Source organism: Ambystoma mexicanum, chromosome 10 (assembly GCF_040938575.1).
Source record: "Ambystoma mexicanum isolate Mex_15411 chromosome 10, UKY_AmexF1_1, whole genome shotgun sequence".
Taxonomy (NCBI): Eukaryota; Metazoa; Chordata; class Amphibia; order Caudata; family Ambystomatidae; genus Ambystoma; species Ambystoma mexicanum.
Window position 1 is genome coordinate 1,623,071,132 of NC_090932.1, and position 25,459 is coordinate 1,623,096,590.

Below are 25,459 nucleotides of genomic sequence, written 5' to 3' on the forward strand. Positions count from 1 at the left end.
CGAAAAACCCAAGTCATGAAGAGTGCTCATAATAGCGTATGAGGTGTGGTGCACCGCCTACGGTGATGTCGCCCCAACAAGCCAGTCGTCAAGGTACAGGTAGATGTGGTGGCTCTAGGCCCTGAGGAGGGCCGCCACAGCATTCATGAGTCTGGTAGCCCAGTTGAGGCCGGAGGGTAGCACCTTGTATTGGAAGTGGCAGCACATGATCCTGAACCGGAGGAAGGAGCGATGAGGTTGCCAAATCGGGACATGTAGATACATATCCTTCAGAACCAGGGAGCACATCCACTCTCCCTTGCACAATGTCTCCGCTATGAGTGCTGGCGTAACCATCTTGAGTTTTTGAAGAGGGAGGGAGAGGTTGAGAGTGGAAAGGCCAAACACAACTCTCAGGCCAACCTGGTTGTTCTTCTGTATGGCGAAAATCCGGGAATAGAATCCTAATCCTCGCTGGGAGGTTGGGACTTCTTCCACTGCCTGGCTCTTGACCGAATCTCTTCCAACTGAGTTGCTGTCCCAATCTGTGTGAGGGCAGGAAGGAGGCGCTGAAGGGATCGGTAGGCGGTACCCCGTGGATACTACAGAGAGGATCCAGGGGTCCGCAAAATACTGACGCCAGAACTGTGCATGAAGAGCAAGCCTGACCCGCACCGGAGACACATGGACCCTAAGGGGCGCGTCATGCCTTCTTTCCCTCGAACGGTGTTGCTGAGAAGGGGGAATGGAAAAAGCGCTTACTCCCCCCCCTTTTGTTGTTTGCGCTGGTGTTGAATCGGTGAACGGTCAGGCTGCCTGGAGCTCCATTCTTGGAAGGCGCGGAACGCTCCAAACATCTGACCCTTGTCGGAGCGCTGATGTGACTGGGTGTACGCCTTGGGCGTGGCCTTTGTTAGGATAAAGACTTCCAAATTTGCGAGCTGTTATTTTTATCTAATTCCTCATCGGTGGTAGAGTGAAAGAGGTCACTACCCTCGAACGGAAGGTCCAATATGCGTTCCTGGACATCAGTGTGAAACTTAGTAGCCCGAAGCCAGGCCGTCCTTATGTCCGTGGCGATGCATACGGCCCGGTCAGCTGTATCGATGTGGGCCGCGGTGGACTCCATGATGTCCTGCGCTACCAGCCCGGCTTCTCCTAGACCTGCTTTGAAGCGTGCTTGGCTCTGTACCAGAATTTTTGGAAGGAAGTTCGCCATTTCCCACCAAAGCCTCTGGTTAATGGCTGCCAGCATGGCATCCGCGTTGGCTTGCCGAAGATGCAGCGAAGCGTTGGAATACAGCTTCTTCCCGTACGCATCCAAGAGCTTCTCCTCCTTGCCTAGCAGCGCAGAGGATGAGGTGGCCGAGGACGGCTGAGGCGTTGAATAGAGTGACGCTGCAGCAATCACCGAAGAGTGTGCTTGAGGGAGGGCTGACAGCAAGAGTGTATCCCCCTCCATTTGCCTGTACTTGGCGTCCAGGCATCGATTGACCGGCTGGACCGAGTGGGGTTGAGCCACCCCATTTTTGGCCAAGGTGACAACATCCTTTTGCATCATGATCCCCGCCCTAGCCAAGAGGCGTAGAGGGAGGACCTCGGCGAGCACCCCTGCCTCTGGTTGCTCGACTTCGGTCTGAGGAAGGCCCAGGTATTCCGCCAGACCTGCAAGTCTTTCATGGAAGGCCTTGGCTGAAGATGGTGCGTCAGGGTCTTCTTCCTCATCCGCATCCGGCTGGTCCGGAGTAGGAGGAGGAGTGCTGGGCACCGAGGGCTAGGGTGTGGAGACCGGAGCCGGAGGCTGCAGCGGAAGCTGGTACGGAACTGTCTGCACTTTGGGGGGCAGGAGAACCGGAATCAAAAGGAGCCTGCGGCCCTGAAACCATAAGAGGAATGACTATGGGCACGGGTGGCGGGGCTGGAGGGAGCATGTCCTCGATAGCATCCCTGAGGTTGGCCACCATCTAAGTGGAATTCATGAGGGTGAGGAACTTTTCAAAGAACCTGTCCTCACAGGCCGGTGGGCTGGCAGATATTGACGGGATCGCAGGCGGCTGCTGGAGCCGGTGCGCATACTGTCTAGGTTGCAGAGGGAACCTGCCCTGCGCTGCTGATGGTTAGACCGTAGGGCACATACGTGGTGGCCCTCAGTCCCACCTTGTAACTCGTTCACCCACCTGCACCGTTCCTCTGGGATGTATCGGAAGAGCGGCCATCTTGTTTGGCGCATCGGCCATTTTATCGAGCTGCATGCTATGTGCCGAATTCGTGGAGCTTGGCTCACTGAGCCCAGCTTTCTCCAGGACTCCTGACGGTGGAGCTTAAGACCTGCCCTGCACCTCAGGCTGAGGCCTGGTAGGTGTATCGCCCTCGCTGAAGTCACCGGTAGGTCTGCGTGTAGGCTACCCCTCAGTCATGATGCCGGTAAAAGGGTGTAGCCCCTCGGGTGTACACCCGGTAGAAGAACCTTCCGGTCCCTCAGCACTATCTTCGGGAGAGTCTACGGACCCCTCAGTCTGGCGGCCAGTAGCTGAATTAGCCTCGGTATTCGTGCTAGTACGACAACCTGAAAGGTTCGTCCCGCTCGGGCGTTTCCTTGGAAAGAAGTCTCCCTAGCGGGGTGCGCTGGAGAAGAGCGGCCCTACCTTGGGCCTTGATCGATGTTTGACAAAGTCCTTCAGGTCCTCTGGAGGAGACCTCTCGAAGAGCTCCCTCCACCTAGCTAGTCTATTCTTCAGGGCACACGAGGAAAGTGCGTCACATGCGGTTCAACCTTCCCATCCGTGGTCAGGCCAAGGCAGCAGAAGCAAAGGGCGTGGGGATCTGATGTAGGGAAGTCGACGTGCGCCAGGGAAGAGCGAGGCGCCAGAGGACCAAGTACCTGATTGATAAAAAGACAAAAAGACAGAAGAAAGTATCCGGGGAAGAGCGCATGGTATTACATGGCCGAAGCCAAACCCATGAGCGCTGGTGAAATCGGCCTGTTCCTGTCGATGCGGAAAAGGGGACTGGGGTGTGGGGTGTACAGCCGGAAGGCGGAGTCAGGGCAGCCCATGCTCCCAGGACTGTGCCCCCCAAGTGCCTCTAAATTTAAAGGGGAAGAAGGTTTTTTCTAGTGAAAAAGGTTCCGTCTCCCGTCACTGGGAAGGGACGCCCATGCAGAATGGAGGAAAGGGGACAGGATGTAAGACTAAGGCCCAATATGCAGCTTAGCTGGAGGGCTGAGTGCAGGCAGCGTTTACCACCAGGTTAGACCGGACCCCCACACAGTAACGTTACAGCAGGCAGACTTCACCCTTAGGGGTGAACAGGTTGGTCGTAAAGTCAAACCACACGCGTACAATACCGGCCACACAGGCTTACTGAAAAATATACTCTTTAGTAGATGTAAAGCATATAAGTAATATAAATACATTTACACGCACGTACGGTTTTAGATAAAAGTAATATAAACACAGTAAAGCTGTCTGCCTAGAGGCCCAAAACACTTCTAAACTCAGCAGGATGTCGGAAATGGATATGGCTAGGTAGCAGTTCAGGACTCCAGTACCAGAAGGTACCAAGGCAAGAACAATAGGATCCAGGATGAAAGAGTACCTCTTCCAGGAGAGCTACAATCAGGAGGGCACGGCTGTAGCAGTAGCAATGAAGTGGAGCACAGAGACGCCCCTTCAAGTGAAGTGACAGGGACAAAAAACTCAGCAAAGTCAGGAAGATGGCCATACATAAAAGAGAAGCTGCATGGGTGAGAGTCCAGATGCCCCGCGATGAGAAGCATGATGATATGGGGAAAAGCAGCACAGGCCACTTGCTTTCAGCACAGCAGCAGGGCACCTACTTCTACCTTCATCACAGTCAAAGGAGGCAGGAGATTTAAATGAGGCCCACAGGGCTGCACTGATCGGGGATCAAGCTGTTCCCACCAGATCAGAGGAAGAAAGTGCCCGACTGAGAAGAACTGCAGGAAACAGCACATGCCCACAGCAGAGATGTTCAGGAGATAGCCCTCCCTCTCAGCAAAAAGGACGCGTTTCCAAGTAGGATATGATAAGTGGGTTGAGAGCTCCACTGTTCTACTCACTGTAAGGAAGGCATGGTATCAACAGTAATACAGACAAGTGACCACAGTTCAAGAGTGTTCATTGAACTTTAACAAGGGTGTGATAACTGCCCATCTAATCCTAAATCTACAAATTGTAGCAAGCTACGGCCATCAAATAATAATAAGGAAGTCCTAGTGGAGTCTCGTCAAAATAAAAGGGCCTATACTAAAAATCTATTGCCAATCCTTACCTCTAAATACAATTAGCGTGGGAAAAGTGTTACAAAAAGAAAGAAGTGTTCACAAAATGATATGTCATGATGTTCAGGCCGTTGGCCTCCCTTCCCCACGTTTTCAGCACGGGACAAGGCAGTACACTCAAGCATAGCACACACTCTGGCTTCTTCGGCACGAGGATACAATTCCATTACCAGCATCAGGGCCTCTCATCGAAAGTCTCTTAAGTTATCAAAGTCTCTTGATTCAGAGGGCCTGATGTACCAAAACAAACGAAAAGTTCCTTTCCTCTTACAAGTACTCAAGTCAGGTGATTCACGCTTTACCCTGATCCCCCTCAGCCGGGCTCAGATTCCTTTTTATAGCACAATTGTTACTTTGGATCGCCCTCTTCCAGGCTCAGATCCCCTTCTCCATTGTTCAGAGAATATCCTTTTTCGGGGGACACATGGTTCACCCCAGATCCCCCCTCAGTCGGGCTCAGATCCTTTCTTTTACACAATTAGTCTTCCTCAGCCGGGCTCGGACCAATTGCAGTTTGCATTAGCTATCAAAGACGTTTGAATGTGCACAGGGTTTAGCTTGACTCGTTGCAGCACCACTTCGATTTCACAATTTACATTTGCCATTTCTCAGTTGGATACCTAAGAGAGACCTTCAAATGAGCACCCCCGTGGTGTCGGACCACTCTGTATATGGTATCTATCTTGGCTTCAAAAGCACAGTCACTCCTTGGATGTTCAATTATATTTGCATCACTCATATCCGTTTCACACATTGTTGTCTTCAGATTTCTTCATACAATGGTGCCGCTTGCAACCTTGGTTTTAACACAGTCTACTATCAGTCTCCCCGACTCACTGGCTGTGCTGACTTTACTGGCGCTGCTTTGTTGTAGGAGCCAAAAACCGTACCAAGCGGCAACTGCTCCTCCCCACCTTAGCTATCGAAGCGGGAGAGCCCGGGTATCTTTGACACACAATGCACCTTTCTTCAGCTTGAATTCCAGGCGGTGTCCGGTCAAAGGTTCGACACCCAAAGGATCGAATGACCAAAGGGTTGAGGTAATAGACTTGAAACCAGAGGGTCGAATTTTTAAAAAAAATATTTGTTTTTTTGGTTTTCGTATAGTATAAAAAAGTGGTTTTTGCACCAAAAACAGGGGTTTGGGGGGAGGATGGTATAGGGTAGAGGGGAGGGGGGAAGCAGAACCCCCCCAACTAAAAAAAAAAATAAATAAAAAAAATTTAAAAAATTTAAAAAAAAATAAAAAAAAATAAATAAAAAAGAAAAAAAAAAAATCGACCCTTTGGTTTTCGGTCCTTTTGATTCAACCCTTTCGTCATTCGATCCTTTGCATTCGAACATTTTACCTAGAAACATTCCATGCCTTATGTTTCTAATTCTGGAGGCCTTGTGAAAGTATCGTTTTTCTCAGAAGCCGTCAAGGGCACTTCCCTCCTTGCAACCCCCTCTAGATTGAGCTTTTGTGCTCTGCCTTTTGGGGAAGTGTGATGGAAGGCAGATGTCTGTCAGTAATTTTTTAAATGTTTTTTTTTTTAACTTTATTTATCAAGCTTGATATTACAACTAAAGAGCGAGCAACAACCAATTACGACTGTTAGAACATAGTACATACATGTGTGGAAGAGTTCACAAGGCAACTCGGGGACCAGCAACCGAACAGCGGTCAATGAACACAAAACATCTGCTGGAGTAGATAATGCAACTACTTAATCAAGTATGAATGAGAGGGAGAGGAATTCGTATGATCATCATCGGAGTCAGCTGTTAAGGAGGAAATGGACCGAAATGGAGACCAAATATTCCTGTGCCTTGATACCAGCAGTTGCTGCTCTGCCCAGACCTCCTCAGTGTCCAAGGCCCAGGTAACGGCACAGAGCCACAGAGTGTGTGGAAGCCACGGGTCGAAGCCATCACAGCAAGATGCAGCTCCCCGCAAGGAGTCCTGTCAGTTTTCTGGAATCCCGGCCAAGGTCAGGGAAATCATGAAATAGGCAGTTTAGTGGGGGATGGGGCGATAGTGTCATCTAGAATATCAGATACAGTAGAGCAAACCTCACCCCAAAATTGCGAGAGGCGCGGACACGACAATAACATATGTGAGTATTTTGCATCTTCCGAACCACATCTGGGGCATCTGGGGGGGATGGTCGCTCAGCATATAATATAGCCTGATCGGGGTATAATAGAATTTATGGATCACTTTAAATTGGATTAGCTTGAAGCAGGAATTAACTGAGATGTCATGGGTCCAAGAGCACATTTTTTTGCAAAGTTGGTCAGTAATTTCAGTGCCTAGATCCTCACTCCAGTAGCTTTTGAGTTTATTGAAGGGAGGGTGGGGGGGGGGGGGGGGGAGTTTTGGACTGTAGCATAGTGTATAGTCTGGAAACCTTCCCATTTTGGGACGCAACATCAAGGATTTCGGTGAGTATAGGGTCATCAGAGGGAACTGCAGGGAAGTCTGGGTATCTTTTCTTAAGGGAGCGGCAAAGGCCAGAGTACTGGAGCCACACGGATAGTTTCTTGCGTAGGGGTACCGGTAGGTCATGCCATTCGATGACGTTATCTTGGTCAAAAACATCACAAAGTGCCCCAAAGGTATGCTACAGCCAGGGGGATGGTGGAGAGTTCTGGTAGGAGGTTCCATTGGGGAAGGGCACAGTGAAAGGGTTGTGAAGCCCCGATCAGTTTCCAGATTTTAGATAAGGGCAGTGATGTGGAACCCACAGGGTCGAGGGGATCAAACTGGATACGCTGAGGCGAGAAAACCAAGGAGCGGATATCCAGATTGTCGACCGTGAGCCGCTCAAGCCTGATATGCAGAGTAGAGTCTATCCGAATAAACCAGTATGAAGCGTATTGCGACTGGGCTACCAACCAATATAATTTGAAATTGGAGGCACCAAAGCCTCCCCCAGACATGGGAGTAGACAATGTGGCCATTTTAAGGTGAACCGCACCAGAGTGCCAGAGGAAAGTGTTGATTATACAGTTAAGAGTTTGAAAGCATTCCTTGCCAGGCCACAAAGGGATATTAAGGAACCTGTACAGCAGCTGGGGGAGTACAACCATCTTTAGAATACCAATTCTGCCCGCTAGGGAAATCTGTAGTTTAGCCCAGCCTGTGCTTTTCCGGTTAGTGTATCCAGGTAATTTTGGTAGTTAGCTGCATAGAGGAGATTACGCTGGCGTGTTACCACAACCCCGAAATAGGTGAACTCTGTTTGCACCCAAAGAAACCGGAAGGGGTCTGGGGGGAGGGTGGGGGGGGGACGAGTGTGGCGTCGGTAAGCAGGAATAACGTAGATTTAGTGCAGTTCACCTGGAGTCCCGATATATGGCCAAACTGGATTACATCGTTCAGGATAGGGGCAAGGTTGGTTGCCGCGTGCAGATGAAAAGCAGGGCATCATCTGCGTATAGAGAGATAATGTCGGGAGGGCCGGTCAATCTCAACCCCCTATGTGAGTGCATTTGACGTATTCTATCAGCGAGGGGTTCCATGGCTATAGCAAAAATCAGAGGAGAAAATGGGCAGCCCTGTCTCGTACCTCTGGATATCTGGAAGAGGGGTGAGCATCTCTCCTCAGTGCGAACATTGGCTATTGGATTAGAGTATAAAAGCCTGACCCAAGATTGTAACCGGGGCCCGAAGTTGCATTTCTATAAGACACGCCATAGGTAGCTCCAGGACATTGAGTCAAAAGCCTTCTGCATATCGAGGGCTGCCGCCACTGAGTGTTCGGATCAATCTGGCTAATGATATTGAACAGACCACGCAGATTGAGGGAGGTAGAGCGACCGGGGATAAATCCAGCCTGGTCTGAGTGAATTATGAAGGACATATATGGGGCCAATCTCAGGGCCAGTACTTTAGCAAAGATCTTAACATCACAGTTGATGGGGGAGAGGGGCCGGTATGACCCGCAATGAGAGGGGGGTTTACCAGGTTTAAGAAGAACCGAAATTGCGGCCTCCCGAAGGAATCACAAGATTCCTCCCAAAGAGCGTGTAGGTGGGGGATTAGGCGAGATTTATATGGTTTATAAAATTCGACCGGAAGGCCATCAGTACCCGGAGCCTTACCGGAGGCCAAGGAGTCAATGGCATCGGAAATGTCATAGGTGGAAATAGACAAGTCAAGGCCATCTCTGGTTTCTGCGGAAAGAATGGAGAGAGGGAGGCATCAACCTCAGCAATAGGCATATTATCAGCATTAGCAATGAGGGATTCGTAAAAGGATTGGAATTAGGAATTAATTGCTTGTGCCGACAGGGGTAGGGAACCATCAGGTCCATCTATGGCCGGGATGTGGGGTGAGCCGGATTCCTGGCGGAGGAGCCTAACTAGTATACGGCCAGGACGCTCCCCTTCGCCATACCTTCAGGCAGAATGAGGGTCATCAAGAAATGTCCTCTCTCGTTCAGCATGGGTGCGGAATGTATAGAGTTCGGTACCGATGTTGGAAAGGATATCAGGAGAGTGGGATAGAGCGAGTTGGGACTCAAGGGAGGCGAGAGACTCACTTTTTGCAATGTCACCGCAAATCACTCTGAGAATCCCGGATTCCTTTGCGATCGCCATGCCACGTATGAAGACTTTAAAGGATTCCCAAAGTGTAGCATACAGGGAGACCAAGCCTGTGTTCAACTCTAAGTAGTCATCTAAGGCAGTTTCTAATTCTGATCTGAAGACATTGTCTAAAAGGGAGTGCAGTTTTAGTTTCCATGACCGGGACCGATGATGATCAGTACCCCAGACAAGGGAAAGTAACACCAGAGAATGGTCCGAAAATGTTCTGGGGAGGATCGAAGCTTTAGTAATGGTTCTGAGAAGTATGTCCGATACAAGCAAACTCTCAAACCTTGAGTGTGAGTCATGAACCGAAGAATAGAAGGTGTATGTGCGGGATTCCGGGTGTAGTAACCGCCATGCATCAGTGATCGCCACCTGGGTCTGTATGTCAATAATGGCTTTAGCAGCTTTGGAGAGCTGGCAGGGTCTGGTGCCCAATTTATGCAGATTATTGAGGTCTCTGCCCCATAGCATTGGAACTAGGGGAAATCCGGAGAGAAGGGAGGCCAGTTGGGTGTAAAACTCGGGTCATCTATATTAGGACATTAGGTATTTAGTAGGACAACCTCCTTATTCAATAGGGTATCAAAAAGTAGGACATAGCGGCCCAGGGGGGTCTACATGGGACACTTTATGCAGGAATTTGACACTCTTATGTATCAGGATCATGAATCCACAATTCTGTGTAGAATACTCTGTGAAATATCTTTGGGGGCCCCATGATTCAGCAAATCCTACACAGCCCTGACTCCTAGCATGAGTTTCCTGTAAGAAAAGCTGTTTAACACCATGACGTTCAATATACAGCTGCAATTTGCGCATCTTCACATGATTACCTAGTCCTCTGATGTTCCAACTCATACAGACCAAGGTATCGTCAGCCACTGGGGCAGGTATCAAAGCTGGGAAACTAAGTGAGTTGACTCAAATCTGCATCTGCCAGTTTGCCTTCGCCCTCTATTCCCTTGCTGCAAGACAAGCATTTTATAACATAACACCCCACCCATCCCTCCCCCACTCCCAACCCACTCCCAATCAGAGGGGCGAAAACCCCAAAACTTTCAAACATACCCAAAAACAATGGCATCAGCGCCTGGGGGGCTGTGTAATGGCCAAGAGCAGCAGAGTTTCTGAACCGGGATCTTAAACATACACGTGGCGTATAGCTTGAGGAACACATGCAACGAATAGGTAAAACCTAATAATATAGCCAAGCAGGGGGCCAGGGGAAAATAACGAAGTGGCCTGGAGTATGGTGAAAGAGTAGGAGACCCAGAGGTAGCCTCCTCCGCTGGACATTGATGGCTATAATCATACTACCAGTAGACAAAGCAGCAAGATTAAGTTAAAGAAACAAATATGATCATCCAGGAAAATGTTCATCGATAAATTTGGAGGCTTCTTCGGGGATGGTAAAAAAAAAAAAATGTGATTTGCATGTTCAATCCTGAGCTTGGCAGGATACAGCATTGAGTATTTAACTCCAAGGTCTCGCAGCCTCTTCTTGGCGGCTAATAAAGTCTTCCATTCCTGCTGGACAGATACAGAGCAGTCCGGGTACAAATGGATTCTGGAGGAGCCCAGGAAGAGATCTCCTTTAGCTCTCGCCGCACAGAGCAGGGAATCTCGGTCCCGGTAGTTTAAGACCCTCACGATGATAGGGCGTGGAGATGCACCCGGCTTTGGCCCTGCCGTCAGGGCACAATGGGTTCTCTCAATTGCAAATTGCGGGCAGAGTTTTGGGGAGCCCAGGAGCGTAAGCAACGTTCGTTAAACAAAGACCTCATGGGGCCCTCAATCCTATCCTCTGGGACCCCAATGATTCAAATACTGTTGCGTCTATAACGCGATTCAAGGTCTTCATTCTTCTTGGCGACATCTGTCACCTGTCTAGACAGCGCGGCCACCTCGGCACGAAGGGCAGCAAAGTCATTCTCTTCCACACCCACCGCTGTCTCCACTTCGGTAACTCGACCGTCCGTTTTTTCCATGTGGACCTTAATCGAAGAAATGGTTCTGTTCATGTCAGTGAATCCCTCCCGCATATAGTCTATCATCTTCTGTGATTCAGTGGGCTCGGGCAGCGATGAAGTGGTAGGCTCTAGATCAGGGGCACGCTCAGCTGGTTTAGACAGAATTTTCGCGAACATGCTTACTGAGCTCTGTTTTTTATTGGCCCCTTCTGTCATGCTATCCGTGAACCCCCAGTGGGCAACTGTAGAACGGGAGCAAAGCGATCATGCACCAACGGGAGTAGGTCGCTCACCAGGGCGAGGGGCACCCACGGCGGGGGCGGGCCGACAGAGGACCAGGATTTAGGAGGAGGGTGGTAGGACCCAAGGCTACAGGCCACTGGGTCGGAGAAACGCAATGAGCTGCTCAAGAGTGGAGCAATGTGAGAGCCCAGATACAATAGACCTTGAGAGTGGTGGGGTGAGTCCGCAACCAGTCATGGACACGCAGGGTATTAGGAGATAGGCGCTCCCTAACCTCCACTGGGTTCAATATCAGTGTGTATGGAGGCAGCACTCCAGGTCTCCCCCACTCCCTCCTCCAGTATAGTCACAGTAAAAGGAGCTCAATGTACAAATTAACTGTAAATCGTACATACAATGGTGCCACTTCGAGTAACTGCAGCCTCCTACATAGAACTGGTCTGCGGGTAATAACTAAGTAAACCAGCGCAGCACCCTGGAATCCTGGTGTTTGCAGGAATTCTCAGGCGGGAGGAGAGTGGGGTCCCAGTGTAATGGAAGAGTAGTCAGCAGAAGGGCACCACACCCGTGCAGCAGAAGAGGAAAGGGGTGCTTAATCAGAGAAACGCTGAAGAATTTCTGTAAGGGGGCCACCAGTATCAATGGCAGTACTTATGGCAGCCAGCTTTGTGATAATACCACGTGACCCCCCCCGACAGCAGTCCCACCAGCAATGTGTGTATTGCACAGAGCGAGGGGGGCACGTATGGCCCGGAACAGGGCCGTCAGCAGCAGTCGAGCCGTAGGGGCATCTCAATGACCGCGCAGCTTCGACTGTGCAGTGCCGGCTTCACGTTGTTCACGCCGAGAGTAGGGCTGCAAGAGTGTCTTCGGAGTCCCCAGAGCGGGGGCTGGCAGTGTAACAGCAGGGGAGCATGCAGGATATCGTCGCAGACCAGAACGAGGGGAACGGTACCTGGTTATGTGATCCGTCACTTCCCAGGGCTCCGTGATGTATAATACAGGGGGGAGGGGGTGTGGAGGAAAGAGGCTGCAGCACTGGCCACGGTCTACGCCTCTCCCGTCTGGCAACAGGTCCCTCCACTCGGCGATGCCCACCACTGTTCCCCGAAGAGGCGCTGGAAGGCGGGGAAGGCATCGAAGGATGACCGCTGGGTTCAGCACTCAGTCCACGTACGGAGTGGTGTTGGCATCACCGGTCATCCGGCAGGTATGAGATGTGTTCCACGCTGAAACCAGGCTCGGGCGGACCGAGAAATTTCAGGTCTGCTGCCCCAGTTCGTTGCCCGGCGCACGCAAGGGGAGAGCGGAAGGGCGCACAGAACTGCGAGGAGCCGCCCCTCCCCCAGGGCCTGCCCCACAGGCTCAGCACGGGTCGAAATCACGTGGCCAGCCAGCCATCATAAAGCAGCTATTATCGCCTCTGTATCACCTTGTCTCGGTACGCCAGGGAGCCGGGGAAAGCAGGAAGGTCCACCGAAGCAGCTGATAGGTTTTCAGGTAAATCTGCAACACCACTTTGCCGGTCAAACCGAATCAGGATTTTCCCCAGGACGGAGCCAACGCTCAGGCGGCCATACGCTTTGGGCGCAATAGCGCCCCCTCCATACCCCTTTGGTGTTTGTCAGTAATTGATGAAATATTACTTTCACACAATAACTGCGCCACAGGTGTGATCAAAAACTACTGCAATTATTTTAATCTCATTTCTGAACTCCCGTAGGAGAGCCCTTTTGATAACACGTGTTTTGGCACGTCCTGTGCCTTTTTCAAATCTGGGCATATGTCATCTCAAAGTCAATCATAACATATACGTCTCCAGGGAGTTGAGAAATAAGATTAAAATAATTACTGAAGTGTTTGCTCAAACCTGTGGCGCAGTTATTGTGTGAAAGTAATATTTTTTCATGCATACAAAGGAGGTGGGGAATTGGTTCCTCCGACTTCTTTCACAAACACGTGACATTCAATATACCAGAGGGTGAGACTTGGTCGCAGGGCACAAGAAGTTGATATCTTCAAACCCCATGAAATTGGCGTGTGTCATTAATTGCTTGACCATTGTAGCGGGACATGTCAGGTATACGGCTCGGGTGTTAGTCCATTTTCCCTCACAGTGAGTTGTCTGTGAAAAAGTGTTTGTGTTTCAAAGGGGCGGGGGGGACGAGTACCTACGTATCCTACCTGACAGGATGGGGTAAATGTGTTACAGGAAATGGGATACCGCGTCTTGCTGCCCCAGGGGCCCATTTCCACTCCTCTGAAGAACCCCCCCATCCAGGTGATCCTCCCGCACTGGTCCACGCTCCCCCAAACTGGATCCAAAAGCGATGGCCGTGTCCTGGCCACCTGGATGACAGATCCCCCAGGGACTAGCGGGTGAAAAACCTTTAGGTTTCTCACATCGCCTACAAGAGTGGGGGCTACACAGTCCTCCAATCAACATCCATTAAATGTTTTGGTACCCATCCAATTGGGACAGGCCAGCCAAATCCCTTTTCACAGGCATTCAATCATTAATTTAGATAGGGATGTCTGGGACACACTGGAATGGACGGACACGCACACACCATCCCCCACCCCAAATTGGTAGGCTCCAAAAGAGTCTAGTGTGCTGAATCCTTGGATGCCGTCACTTCTCCCAAAGAGGTAGACCCTTCCCATGAAACCAGGGAGGTGATGCCGCTACCCTGATAGTCCCCTGGGGGGTGGTTCTCAGAGGGAGAATCTCATGGGAAGGGACCCCCCCTGGCAACAGGGACGACTATCCAAGGAGAACTTGTTATACAATACTCCAACCCTTCTCACCTTCCCCACCCTTGCCTTGTCACCCAAAATCCTAACTACTGGGACGAGGAAGAATCAAGTCAACCCAAGGGAGAAGTATAGTGCAAGTACAGAGACAAGGAAGATTCTAGTCTATCCAAGGGAGGAACATAGGCCAGGTACTAAGACGAGGAGGCAATGTGGAGGCATGAAGATCACTCCTAGAATCTCTAGTGAACATTCTAGTGGTTACAAATTCCTAGTGGTCAAGTCACATTTAAAATAGAAGAGGGAAAACAGGAAAGAGATAGCAGCCCTCCTGAGAGGAACTGCGAGTGTGGAAGCGCTTGTGCCACTGCCAAATCGAAGGACTTGTAGACAAGTTTACTGAGTGGGCAGAGAGACAGTCCCCCTGGTGTTGTGAACTGTGAAAGTAAAAGCCAAGAGAGTGTCGGAGCACAGCCAAGAAAGGTCAGGGGAAGGGAGTCATTTGGCTCCCATTGTGAAAACACAGAGCAAGTTACCTGGAGAATGGAGGCATTCTCCAGGAACGCAATAGTGAAGAAACAACTATGGCCAATAAGGAATGTTGATGTTGGAACTGGGACTTTACTACGTTACAATCTGGAACTTTGTTTTGGTGACTTGGGAAAGGAATTGACAACTGGGGAGGGGAGTCATTGCCTCAGGTAAATACCCCACCTAAGAATTGGAACTGGGATCCGCTGTCCAGATGAAGGGTGACATTCTTCTGTACCAAGACGATCCACTACCTCTTTAGTTTAGCTATAGGTGTAAGAGACAGAAATAGGTTTTTGACACAGGATGGTGGACTCTTGATTTACATGGACATCCTGACTGTATCCTTAGGATTTTAGTTGACGTAGGGAAACCCCTCTAAGAGTTAAGGAGAGGGAGGTATTCTCTTTATTTCTGGTATACTAAAGGTTTATGCCAACAACCATGCCACTTGCGTGTCAGATTCCTCCTTCTGCACATTTACAATAGGCAGTACAGTCATTTTGGCTAGTCCTGATGGTCCAAACTCACGAAGACAGACCACAAAATAAAATTGCTATGGTTCAGGATTTAGCAAATGCACAGGTAGCCAAATGGTCACCATGTAGGAGTGTTTAGATACCAACACTTTAAAAAAACAAGACTACAGGAAGGTACAGCAAGAAAACAGAACATGTAGCTCCCACCAACCTACTTCCAAACATCACTTGTTCAAGAAACCTCTCCCAAGGACAAAACTGGGTTCTCAAGGAGCCCACCTGCCCTGGTAACCATATGAGCCACAAGGGCAGCACATCCAAGATGTGTTGCAGTGGCTGGGGAGCTTCAGCAAAAGGAACAGAAAACCAAAAAGCCAGCACACAGTCAAGGGAAGAAAGTGTTAGCAAAAAGATTAAAAATGATGCTCCGACCTCGGAGCACAATAGAAATCATCAGATACAATATGGTGAACTTATTGCGTTATAAATGACTTATCATATGATAACTTCCTTACCGTGCTCCGGCTCATGTTTCCTGTACACCACATGGATTATGTCCCCATTCTGCAGGGCATGGGTCTGCTTTTTCACCACCTTTAGCCTGTTAATCACTGTCCCATTGGTGCTGTGGAAATAACAACAGGTTAGCAGCAGAATCCGGCCAGCATGAGGAAGAAAACAGGTCTGCATTAAGTATAACAGCAAAATAGATCATCATAGGCCAGTAGCAGAGCGAGGCCAAGGTGGAGAAAAGGCCATTAATGAACAGTTGCAGAGAGGTCCTACTGCCGGGAAGCAAACAATTACATGTCATCAGCACCAGTGGTCCACAGAGCACAAAAGAACAGGTCTCAAAATGAAATACAAGCCCTACCAAGGGCAACAAGGAAGCACATAGGACATCAGAATCTATAACGTATGAGAGGACAGGAACAGGTATTTTTATGGCACACAGGCCCAGCAACAGCACTCAGTACATATAATCCCGGAGCATGACAAAAACAAATCTACAATGGGCACACATGCCCTACTAAAGGCAACCAAGAACATTACATGTTATCAGCAGAGATGGATAAAGGAGAGGACAGGAACAGGCCTCTATCTATGGATAAAAGCCATATCGAGGTCAAGCAAAAACATCTGCACAAGGTAGAGAAGGAGAATGGAAGACACAGGAACGGGCAAGGTCTGCAATGGGCAGTACACAGAAGGCATACAAAATATTTGATCATTAGTCAATGGAAGGTACAGAAGAATTTGTCTAACAATCACAACCTTGTATTCAGAGGTTATGCTTCAGTAGTTGTTTAAACACTATTAACAATATAAGAAATGTTAGAATCAGAAGACCACCTACCTGTTGATAGGATTGTTGGTGCAGATCTATACCGAATATAGGAATCCCCTTTGGATCCCTACATGGCCCTCCGCAAAGGCGTGATCAAGGAGAGGCCCCCAGGAAAACCCTCAAGGAGGAGAAACCCCTGTGAAGCACTGCTTGGGTGCACTGGCTCCAGCGCTTTCTGAACGTGGATGGTACTGCACTGGGTCTCTTGCTGATGTGTGATAACGGCCCTGGGACCTTCCATTCTAGAATCACGAGGAGATGTTTTAGAACAAATAAGAATATACATAGTTTTTTATTCTCCAGTTAGGGATTGTTATTGGGCAACTAACTCACCATTAAGTGATTAGATGGAGCCTCTTTGTATTGATTTCCTCGTAGGGTGAGGAGACTGTAGTAGTTGTGGCTGTTAAATGAAAGTAAGAAAGAATAAAGGAAGATACCAGAATCAGAGAAGAGCAGCACACGAAAACGTAGACTACGGCATACCCGAACAGGCAGAATCTGTAGCTGTATGGACGCAGAGCAGCAAGAACGTCTGGGAGTTGAAGTTCCTAAGTAACAATCTGGGTGAACTCCAAGCCGCCTGCAGATCACATAATATTTAAGTGAAACTCCTGAAGACAACGCTCTCCCGACCCTGATCTTTAGGGACCTACCGAGGGGTCAATGCGGAAGCCGTGCTGCGGCGGGTTAGAGGCAGGGGTAATGGAAGTATGCGTCCTGATCCCGCTGCTGGCGGAGTCGGACAAGATCTGAGGAAATTGAGAGGTTAGAGCAAAGGATAGCAGGTGCCTCTAATCACAAAAGGGGAGATGAAACACTAAACGAACTTACGGAGCGTGCGTGTACTCGATAGAGAGTAGCAACGCGATGAGCCGTCAGTACGCTGTCAGTATAATAATTCGCAGAGGCTGGGGGCATGGCTAACCCCAGAAGAAACCCTGGGCTAGAAACTAGACCGTTACTGTGACAGTGTCGGGTAGCCATGCTGGGAGAGGAACCCCAGAATGATCCTTTCATTTGCGGCCACAGGCTTTGTACGCACGCATGGCTGCAAATGGCAGGAGTTTTCATCACAGAGGTAGAGTTTTAATCATACAGAAAGTTCACTATACTCATACATGTTGGTTATGATCAGATTCCAACGCATTTAAAATAGATTTATAACCTTAGTACTGACTGTCCATCATCTGCACAGTCTAGTTACTGGTTTACTTTAGCAACCAAATAGTTCTTGAGTAAGCAATACTCACAAATATCCTTCTAATACAACCACAGAGCCTGTACATAGACATGTGCTTACAACCTTTGGCTCAATCAAATAATATCAGAGGAATTTCTGCAATTTTCTTAAACTGTTGTTTCAAATTAACAAGGTTTCTTTTACATGGAGCAGTTTTACACTAGATGAGGCGAGTTTATACATTATTGCAGATAATGAAGGTGGAAAGGAAGCAGATTAATGGCTTTTAACTCTGCTGATTGGTTTGGCCATCCCACTTTGCTCATTACAATACTTGTGATTCTATGAATGTTATTTATACCATATGCTTACCTTATTGAAACTATTACATTTGAAAGACATCATGCAAAATCAATGGCAGATGTAATGTTATAGATCTCTTGCTTCAGACAATGGGCCCACACCGAAACTGGTTGATCGTTCGGTCAGCTAATTTGTACCATCAGGTTACGATGCAACTTTGTATTAGATCAAAAAGAAACTTTCAGAACCTGTTTTTTTAAAACTGTCTACTTGAGGCTTACACGTCATTTGGAAAGACTGATAGCGTAAATTGATTTGTACCTTAGTGGAGGTTATATTTTAGGGGCTTTTCGCTGTTGATAGAGAGACATTGAAAGATTTGAAGGACACTGATGGGAAATTCTTTTGAATTTTGAAGTTCTTGGCTTTGTTTTGCCAGTATGGTTTTTGGATGCAATTGCTGAAAGGTTTAATATATGCGATAAGAAGATACTGTACTTTTTGCCTAAGATTGTGAGAGAAACCTTTCGGTATCGAGAAAACGAAAAGGGGATTAAGGAGAGGGAAATAGCACTTCACTGGGCAACAAAAGCCAAATGAACAACGGTCAAGACTTACCCAAGTTCATCAGCAGACAAAGACAAGGGAAGGAATGGGAAATAGTATTCACTAGGCACCCACGATACACTGAGTAAAAAAGTTACAAAGTTGCTTCAGAATGCAGCTGGTAGATACACGAAGGAGGCACACACCCAGATACACGCACACAATCTTGTTACCAGGTAATGCGGCAATCAGTCAATTGAAAGCAGGTAGAACAGTGAAGTCAGAGACTGTATTTCCAATTGGAGTTAATAAAGTGCAAGGGTGCAGCTCTCGTACAAGCTCACTGAACATATTGCCTTTGTGAACTGGTCTGCCAACGTATTTCTCCAGTGAGTCCTATTCTAAGACTTCACTAGGGATGAACAGGTATGTGACCATGTAAAACCATAAGCTTCTCAAGGAGGAATACCCCAAAGCACCTCATATTTCTCTAGGCAAGTAACCTTGCCAAGTCAGCTGTGTGTACACCAACGATTAGTGATATAATGCTTTGTTTCAATGCTTTAGTACCTTCCAATTGAGAAAAGAGACCATTTTATGAACAAGAGTACCTTAATAGTGCTGTTCTGAGGAAGCCTGGGATTTTGTAGTGCTGTCAAGCAATACCGTAGAAGTGACCGAATAAAAGGTTTAAGGAAGAAGTAACAGAATTTTTTTTTTATTTTAATCGTAAAAAAGGTTTAAATTAAAATATATGTGGAGATGGGGTAAGGGACATTAATAAAAGGTAGGGGGAGCCGCATGTGGGTCGCCCCCCGAATTTAAAAATAAATAAAAATTTGGTCACTTCACTCTTTCGGTCAAATCACCTACATCTGCTTTCAAGCATTTCTTTGTTGGCTGCTGCAGGAGTCATCAGGATGTTGTGCTGATCCTCCCGGACTCTTCTACCAGGTGGCACCACCCCAGCATCATCAGTTTTCTAAATGGGGGTCAGGCATCAGACACTTCAGGAACAGTCTAGGTGACCCTGCTCCAATTTAGGGATGTACTCGCGTTTACTGACACTAGTCTCTTTCCTCCACTTTATCTCTGACCATTTGATTGCTACTGGTTCCTTAAGATTAGGAGCAGCCTTGTGGGCCAAGTCTTAAACAGCACTCCAGTCGCATCCTTCCTACAGACACTCACTTTCCTCCTTTCCCTCGTCTTCCCCTTCCTCCTCCAGTAGTCTTTCCTCCTCCCGCTGTGTCCTTTGCCTCTCCTCTCTTGCTCTTGAGGTTACTCCTCCACTTCTACTTTACCTCTCCCTTTATACCCATCCTGCCCTGCTCTCCTCCGATGCTCTTCCTCCTCCTCACTACATTTCACCCCTCTGTCCCATCCCTCTTCTTTCCCCAACCTTTCTTTTTCTCTCCTCTCTCTGTGTTTTCCATACAATTATTGAACACCCAGACTACCACATTTGTCCGTTTCCCTTTTATGTCATTTATGTCCCTCACAGGACTGTTACTGGGGCTCTTGAGTGGGGAATGTGTGGCGGCAATGGGTAGGGCGCCCTCTGATTGAAAGGGCCCCAACTAAACTAGAACATTCTGATGTGAATTCAATCGTGCCGACGATCAGGCTCCGGCTCCATGCATTTAATGTACAAAAGGGGAGTCAGGCGTCTTTGAATCTGCACTGCCAGTGAATGTTGCTACCGTTCCTCTCCACGTGTGCTATTTCCCTTTTTTCCATGTGCAGACTGCGAGGCAGGCTGTACCTGGGGTGGGATGCCTCACAGTGTGCCCCGAAAACCATGCTCACTCCCCCATTACCTAGCCCTATTAAGTACGATATGCCCCTCTCTACTAAATGCATGCTACATTTGGAGAGCACAGGGGAGGTTCTTTGTATTTCTGTAATGTGCAGTACCAAAGGGGGTGGAGGCCATGGGATATCCCGTGTATAAAGCTTCCAGGGCCAGAATCATGGCAAGGAAGGTGATCCCAGACCCATATCGTCTCCAGAGTCCCCTCATGTAGCATTTCCAGAGGGAATTTGTGACAGAAACCTTAAAGGATGCATCATGAAGATTGGAAGCGAAATTTGCACGCAGCCCCTCATATTCTTATATGATAGGGGGGCATACATCTCACCTTTGTCAATTGCTAGGTAGAGTCCAAGAATAAGACTCCAATCTGACAATGACCCTGGTTAAAAGCTGCTGCAGCATACATCCATTCTCAGACTCCGATGGTGAATCGCTGCTGGAAGCTGCGGTTTCATGGCTTCTGCAATGTCATACTCGAGCCCTAATCCCTCCGTCCAGAAGCAACAGCTGGATTGTAAACTTGAACTCCCTGCTCACAGGAGGACGCCTTGCTTGAGCCCGCATGTGCTGATATTATTAGGTGAGAGCACCGGATTACCACAGAACATGCAACAGGTAGAGGCAAAAGACAATGGTTACAAAACATCCAGAAACGTAATGACCTTTGAAACAATTCACCTGAGACTCTGGGAAACCTCAGGTTTACTGGACCTGTGCCGGCAGATTACTGCCTGCACCCCCGCAACCAGAGCTGGAACCTCCAGTACTGGTCTGCTTCTTCTGGTCATCTTATCTCTGGCAAAGCATCATATCCAGTGGCTCCAAAGTTGACCAATATGTGTGGAAGTCCTCTTTTTATATTACTAGAATTTTCAGTGCGAAACTGGATGCAGCTCTGCCTCAGATGAACCAGTACTTCATTGTCCCACAGCTCCGACATTTTGTGGTTTTCATAGCACGATGAGGGCAATATTCTTTATAATATTAAAATTGGCTCTATGAGTACTGCAGAGCATATAGAGTTACACTAATATATGGTGAGGCTATTCCCTTATTGAAGATCTTAACTATCACACAGTATCGTTAACCACCCAAATCCCCAAAGAGATTAGATTTGACTGCTCAGCCATGTTCACCACTAGTAGCATCAGATGGGTTGGAGGGAAACTATGCTGCCTACTCACCTCATGAGCACAGAGCGGAGAAAAACCTTCTAGGAGAGCTGGGCCGGTCTTCCGCACACCCTGAACACAAGGCAGTGGAAAACCTGTCAAACAATATTAAAAATCAGACTGAGTGCAACCAGGCGAGGCCACTTAAATATAGCCTGCATAGATCACAGTAGTAAAGACATCTAAAAATCAGCCACTAAAATATAGGACTTGAAAAACCAGGCAAGTCTTTTAAGTATGAAAACGCTACCTACCCCAACAGAACATTTGCTCCTTGTATTTGTTTTATAAATGCACATGCTATGTGGCAAACGTTTCTCCAGTGCACACTAGATTAACGGTCAATTCATTCAGTCACTATGCAGAGTTGGTCATCTATTTAATGTTTTTGTAATAGGAAGGGAGATGAGTGAATCTGCAACGGAATCCTTTCATGAACATCCCACAATTCTCCTATTTGTGGAAATCCATCATCAGATTGTTTTTGCACCTCCCTGTGCATTTATCTGCAAATCTACCACACAAAAAAAGATTATTATTGTATATGGAGCACTGACCTTGCTTCGAGAAGCGATGGAGCGCTTTTCAGAGGTAACAACAGAACAAATATACAGAGTGGCGGGGGGCAATTAGCAAGTCAGGTGGCGCGAGGGGCGATGTGATGGCCTAGGTGTTGAGCCAGAGAGATTCCTCAGAGGTTGCATAGTCTTGGTGCGTAGGCAGAGAAGGCTTGTTTTCTATTTCTAATAAATGTAACCCTGTATAATAGTACATATAGAAATGTAAAAATATTCTTTTGACATACTGTATCAACCTGTGGGGAGGCTCAATGGGGCTCATGTGAATCTAAAACAGATACAAGCTGCAGAAATACTGTTCAAGTGAGCAAGGCTGTCCATTTGCAGGGTGAATCTGTTCTCGATTCATGCACTATGCATCGATTAGATAGACCGATGGAGCGTATTTAATTTGGGAAAAGAAAAACATTTGTTATTCAGTACTTCTTGTGAGCCTGCCCTTGTTTCTGTGTCTATACAGTAGTGCATAATGAATGGATGCTCTAATGACCAAATGCCAGATTTGCATATTTTAGCCAATAGTAGAATGGGCTCAGGGTTTCTCCGGTCACATTTTATTTGCTAACCTGCATTATCCATTTTTTCAATCCAGATTATTTGTGTGAGTGGGTGTAAGCCACAGAAAATTTAACAGTTACCAGAATTCTTCTGTTCTAGAAATGCAACTCATTTTTTCCAAACATCTTGTTGCAGATGGCGTCAAGAATACACAATGACAGTTGAAAGGTTCTTATTAAAATGTTCGAATATGGTCTCAGTAAGGGGTGTAATTCTGTAATCCTCTGGTGTAATTCTGTAATTCACTCTTTCACTCTTCCACCCCTCCCCCTCCCATCCATCTCCCCCTTCACCCACCTGTGGCCTTTCCCCTCCCTAGCATAAGCATCACTGAACCCCGAGGTGGTCATCACTAGAGATCGGTAACCCTGATTATCAATGATCCGGCTGTTTACTAGTGAGGGCCTAAAGGCAATCACATTATCTTTCTTGCTTCCTATGGGAATTTCTCGGTGGATCCTAACCTGGGGTCCCACAAGAAAAAAAAGATATCAATAAGGGATGCCTTACAAATCACCCATAGTTCCCTGGAGCTTTACCTGTCACAATCCTGTACTCATCGCCGTAATGTGCTCTCCCCCACTCCCCTTTCTCAGTCCTCTGGGCTTTTCCATCTACAGCTATTCTCCCTTTCTCTCTACTACTCTTGCCTCTCCATTACATCACACTTCACCCTCCTCCTTCCGCAGTCACCCCCCTTTCACTCACTCACCCACCTTTCCCAACATATAAGCACAACGACACACAAGGAACACTTTCTCTCACTAACCAATACTTCACTGTCTACGTTTCCTCTGTCTGGACTCTCGGTCCAACATCACCTCCCTTGACCTCACCCACACAACTCGCAGTTTCCTGTCTCCCCTTTTATACTCCACCCACTCTCACTGGTCCTGAAACCTACCTAGCTCCCCAGGTCTCTGCAGTCCTGGAAGAGAAGAAAAACAACACTGGCCAGACTGGCACGTGGAGGTTCCAGGGTGATGGTACTTGACAGTTGAAGCCAGGCAAAAGTCGTAGAGACAGACTAGGGCCCTCCCTACTCCCTCACCCAACCTCTGGGGCAGAAGTGGCCATGGCAAACAACCTAGTAGGCCTCCTGCCCCATTTTGACAGGATAAAGTCTCTGTTCATGTCACACTGTATACAGACATTGGTCTCCATCAGATCTGGGATTAAAATATAGAGATATTGCAATTAAGTAACATGATATCTTGATATGATCTTTGTATCAAGGAGATCTTCAAAACATGTGCCAACACAAGTGGTGGCACAAGAATAAGATTAAGTTATGCATGAAAAGAACCTCTGGCACAAAGGGGGACCAAAATGCCATGGTTCTTTAAGGTTTATTTGAAGTAATGAACTAGCCATCCATGTGAGGGCACTATAAAGGAAGTCCAGAGATTCTTAACGAGTAACTGTCTAAACTTCCCCCATATGGTGGTCCAGGAAGGAACACCCTTGGTTAGTTAGGCTCTTCTTCGGGAACCCAACGCTTGAGTAAAAGGGAACACAATGTCTTAGAATGTATTGGCTGGTATGGTCTTTCAGGGAAACTGGTAGCACAGTTTACAAGAATTACCAGGTTACTCACCGTAGTGACCACCTTACTCCTAGTCCATAGTCCCCTTTCCTCCATACTTATGGGACATCTCTCCGTCCTGTGGGACTGGACCGGAGCACTTTTGGAAAAAGCATCCACATTTTTTTCAAAAATGTGTCCCTCCTCTCTTTCCTGCGTGGGGCCCAGCACGAGGCCGTAACCCCACCCACCTTGGCTCCGCCCCACGCATCGCCCATCAGTCCTTTTCTATCGCAGGGTCCAAGACCCATTAGCAATAACAGAGGAACCTTATTAGAGGGGACGGCGGGCGGGCGTATGGAGGAAAGGGGACTATGGACTAGGAGTAAGGTGGTCACTACGGTGAGTAACCTGGTAATACTCCTACGTCCCGTCCCCTTTCCTCCCTTACCTATGAGAGATTCCCAAGCACTCCTTAGAGGAACTATGGGTGGATGGAAATACCCCTTACTGAAACAGGTTCTTCAGCACAGCCTGGCCGAACTGAGCGTCAGCCCTAGAGCTCATATCGAGGCAGTAATGCTTACAGAAAGCAGATGGGGAGGCCTAAGTAGCCGCTCTAGCGATGGACTCCCAGGGAACATACTTCTGAAAAGCAACCGCAGCTGCCTTGCCTCGCACCTGATGTGCATGGATACCCTTAGGAGGTTTCAGCTTTTGGACAGTGAAAGATTCTGTGATACAGGCAGCAATCCATCTGGAAATGGATGCCTTAGACGCCGGCCTGCCCTGGGGTTTACCGAAGGTCACAAACAGTTGGGAAGAACTCCGAAGCTCTGCAGTCCTGTCCAGGTAGAACTTAAGAGCTCTTCGGACATCCAGGCAGTGTAGAACCTTTTCCGCCTCCGAGGCAGGGTTCGAGACCGGAAGGGAAATCGACTGATTCAGATGGAATTCGGTCACTACCTTTGGTAGGAAAGCTGGGTTTGTCCGAAGGACTACTTTGTCCTTGTAAAAGACCAAGAAAGGATAGTCCACCGACAATGCCTGGAGCTCACTCACTCGCCTCGCTGACGTAACGGCTACCGGAAAGGAAACTTTCCAGGACACGTACTTGAGGTCAACCGTAGCCATTGGCTCAAAAGGTTTATGGCACAGCGCCGTCAGGACTACATTTAGGTCCCAAGGCGGGTAGAGTCGTGTCAAACCAGCAAAATGTCTCTTCACCACCGGGTTAGTTAACGAATAAGAACACCGGTCTGAAGAGAGGTAGGCGGAAATCGCCGAGAGACAAGTCCTGCAGGACAAGACATGAACCCCTGACTCTGCTAGGGAGGAGACAAAGGACAGCACCGTGTCAATCGTCGCCACCCTCAGGTCCAATTCCTTCTCCAAACACCAATGATAGAACCTGAGCCATTTACTCTTGTATTGGGATCTGGGCGAGGGTTTCCTGGCTGCCTGGATAATGCGCATGTTATCTGCAGACAAACCCAAAGGCTCTAGAGCCGTGAACTCAGGCACCATGCCGCCAAGCTGAGCGATTGTGGGGAGGGGTGCCACATCTGCTGTTCCCCTTGGTGAAGAAGA

The 25,459-nt window shown here is 48.2% G+C and overlaps 1 protein-coding gene across 8 annotated transcripts in view; it reads right to left on the reverse strand.

Moving 5' to 3' along the window:
- The window catches only part of CHFR (checkpoint with forkhead and ring finger domains), an 893,929-nt gene that overhangs the window by 696,542 nt on the left and 171,928 nt on the right, over positions 1 to 25,459 (reverse strand). For 5 of the 8 annotated variants that reach the window (XM_069620002.1, XM_069620000.1, XM_069619998.1 and 2 more), the window contains exon 4: positions 15,356 to 15,465. In XM_069620002.1, coding sequence (XP_069476103.1) covers positions 15,356 to 15,465 — 110 coding nt within the window. Of the gene's footprint in view, positions 1 to 15,355; positions 15,466 to 16,197; positions 16,427 to 21,220; positions 21,304 to 25,459 lie in introns of those variants that run through there. The other 3 variants (XM_069620003.1, XM_069620004.1, XM_069620005.1) reach the window with 2 other exon arrangements.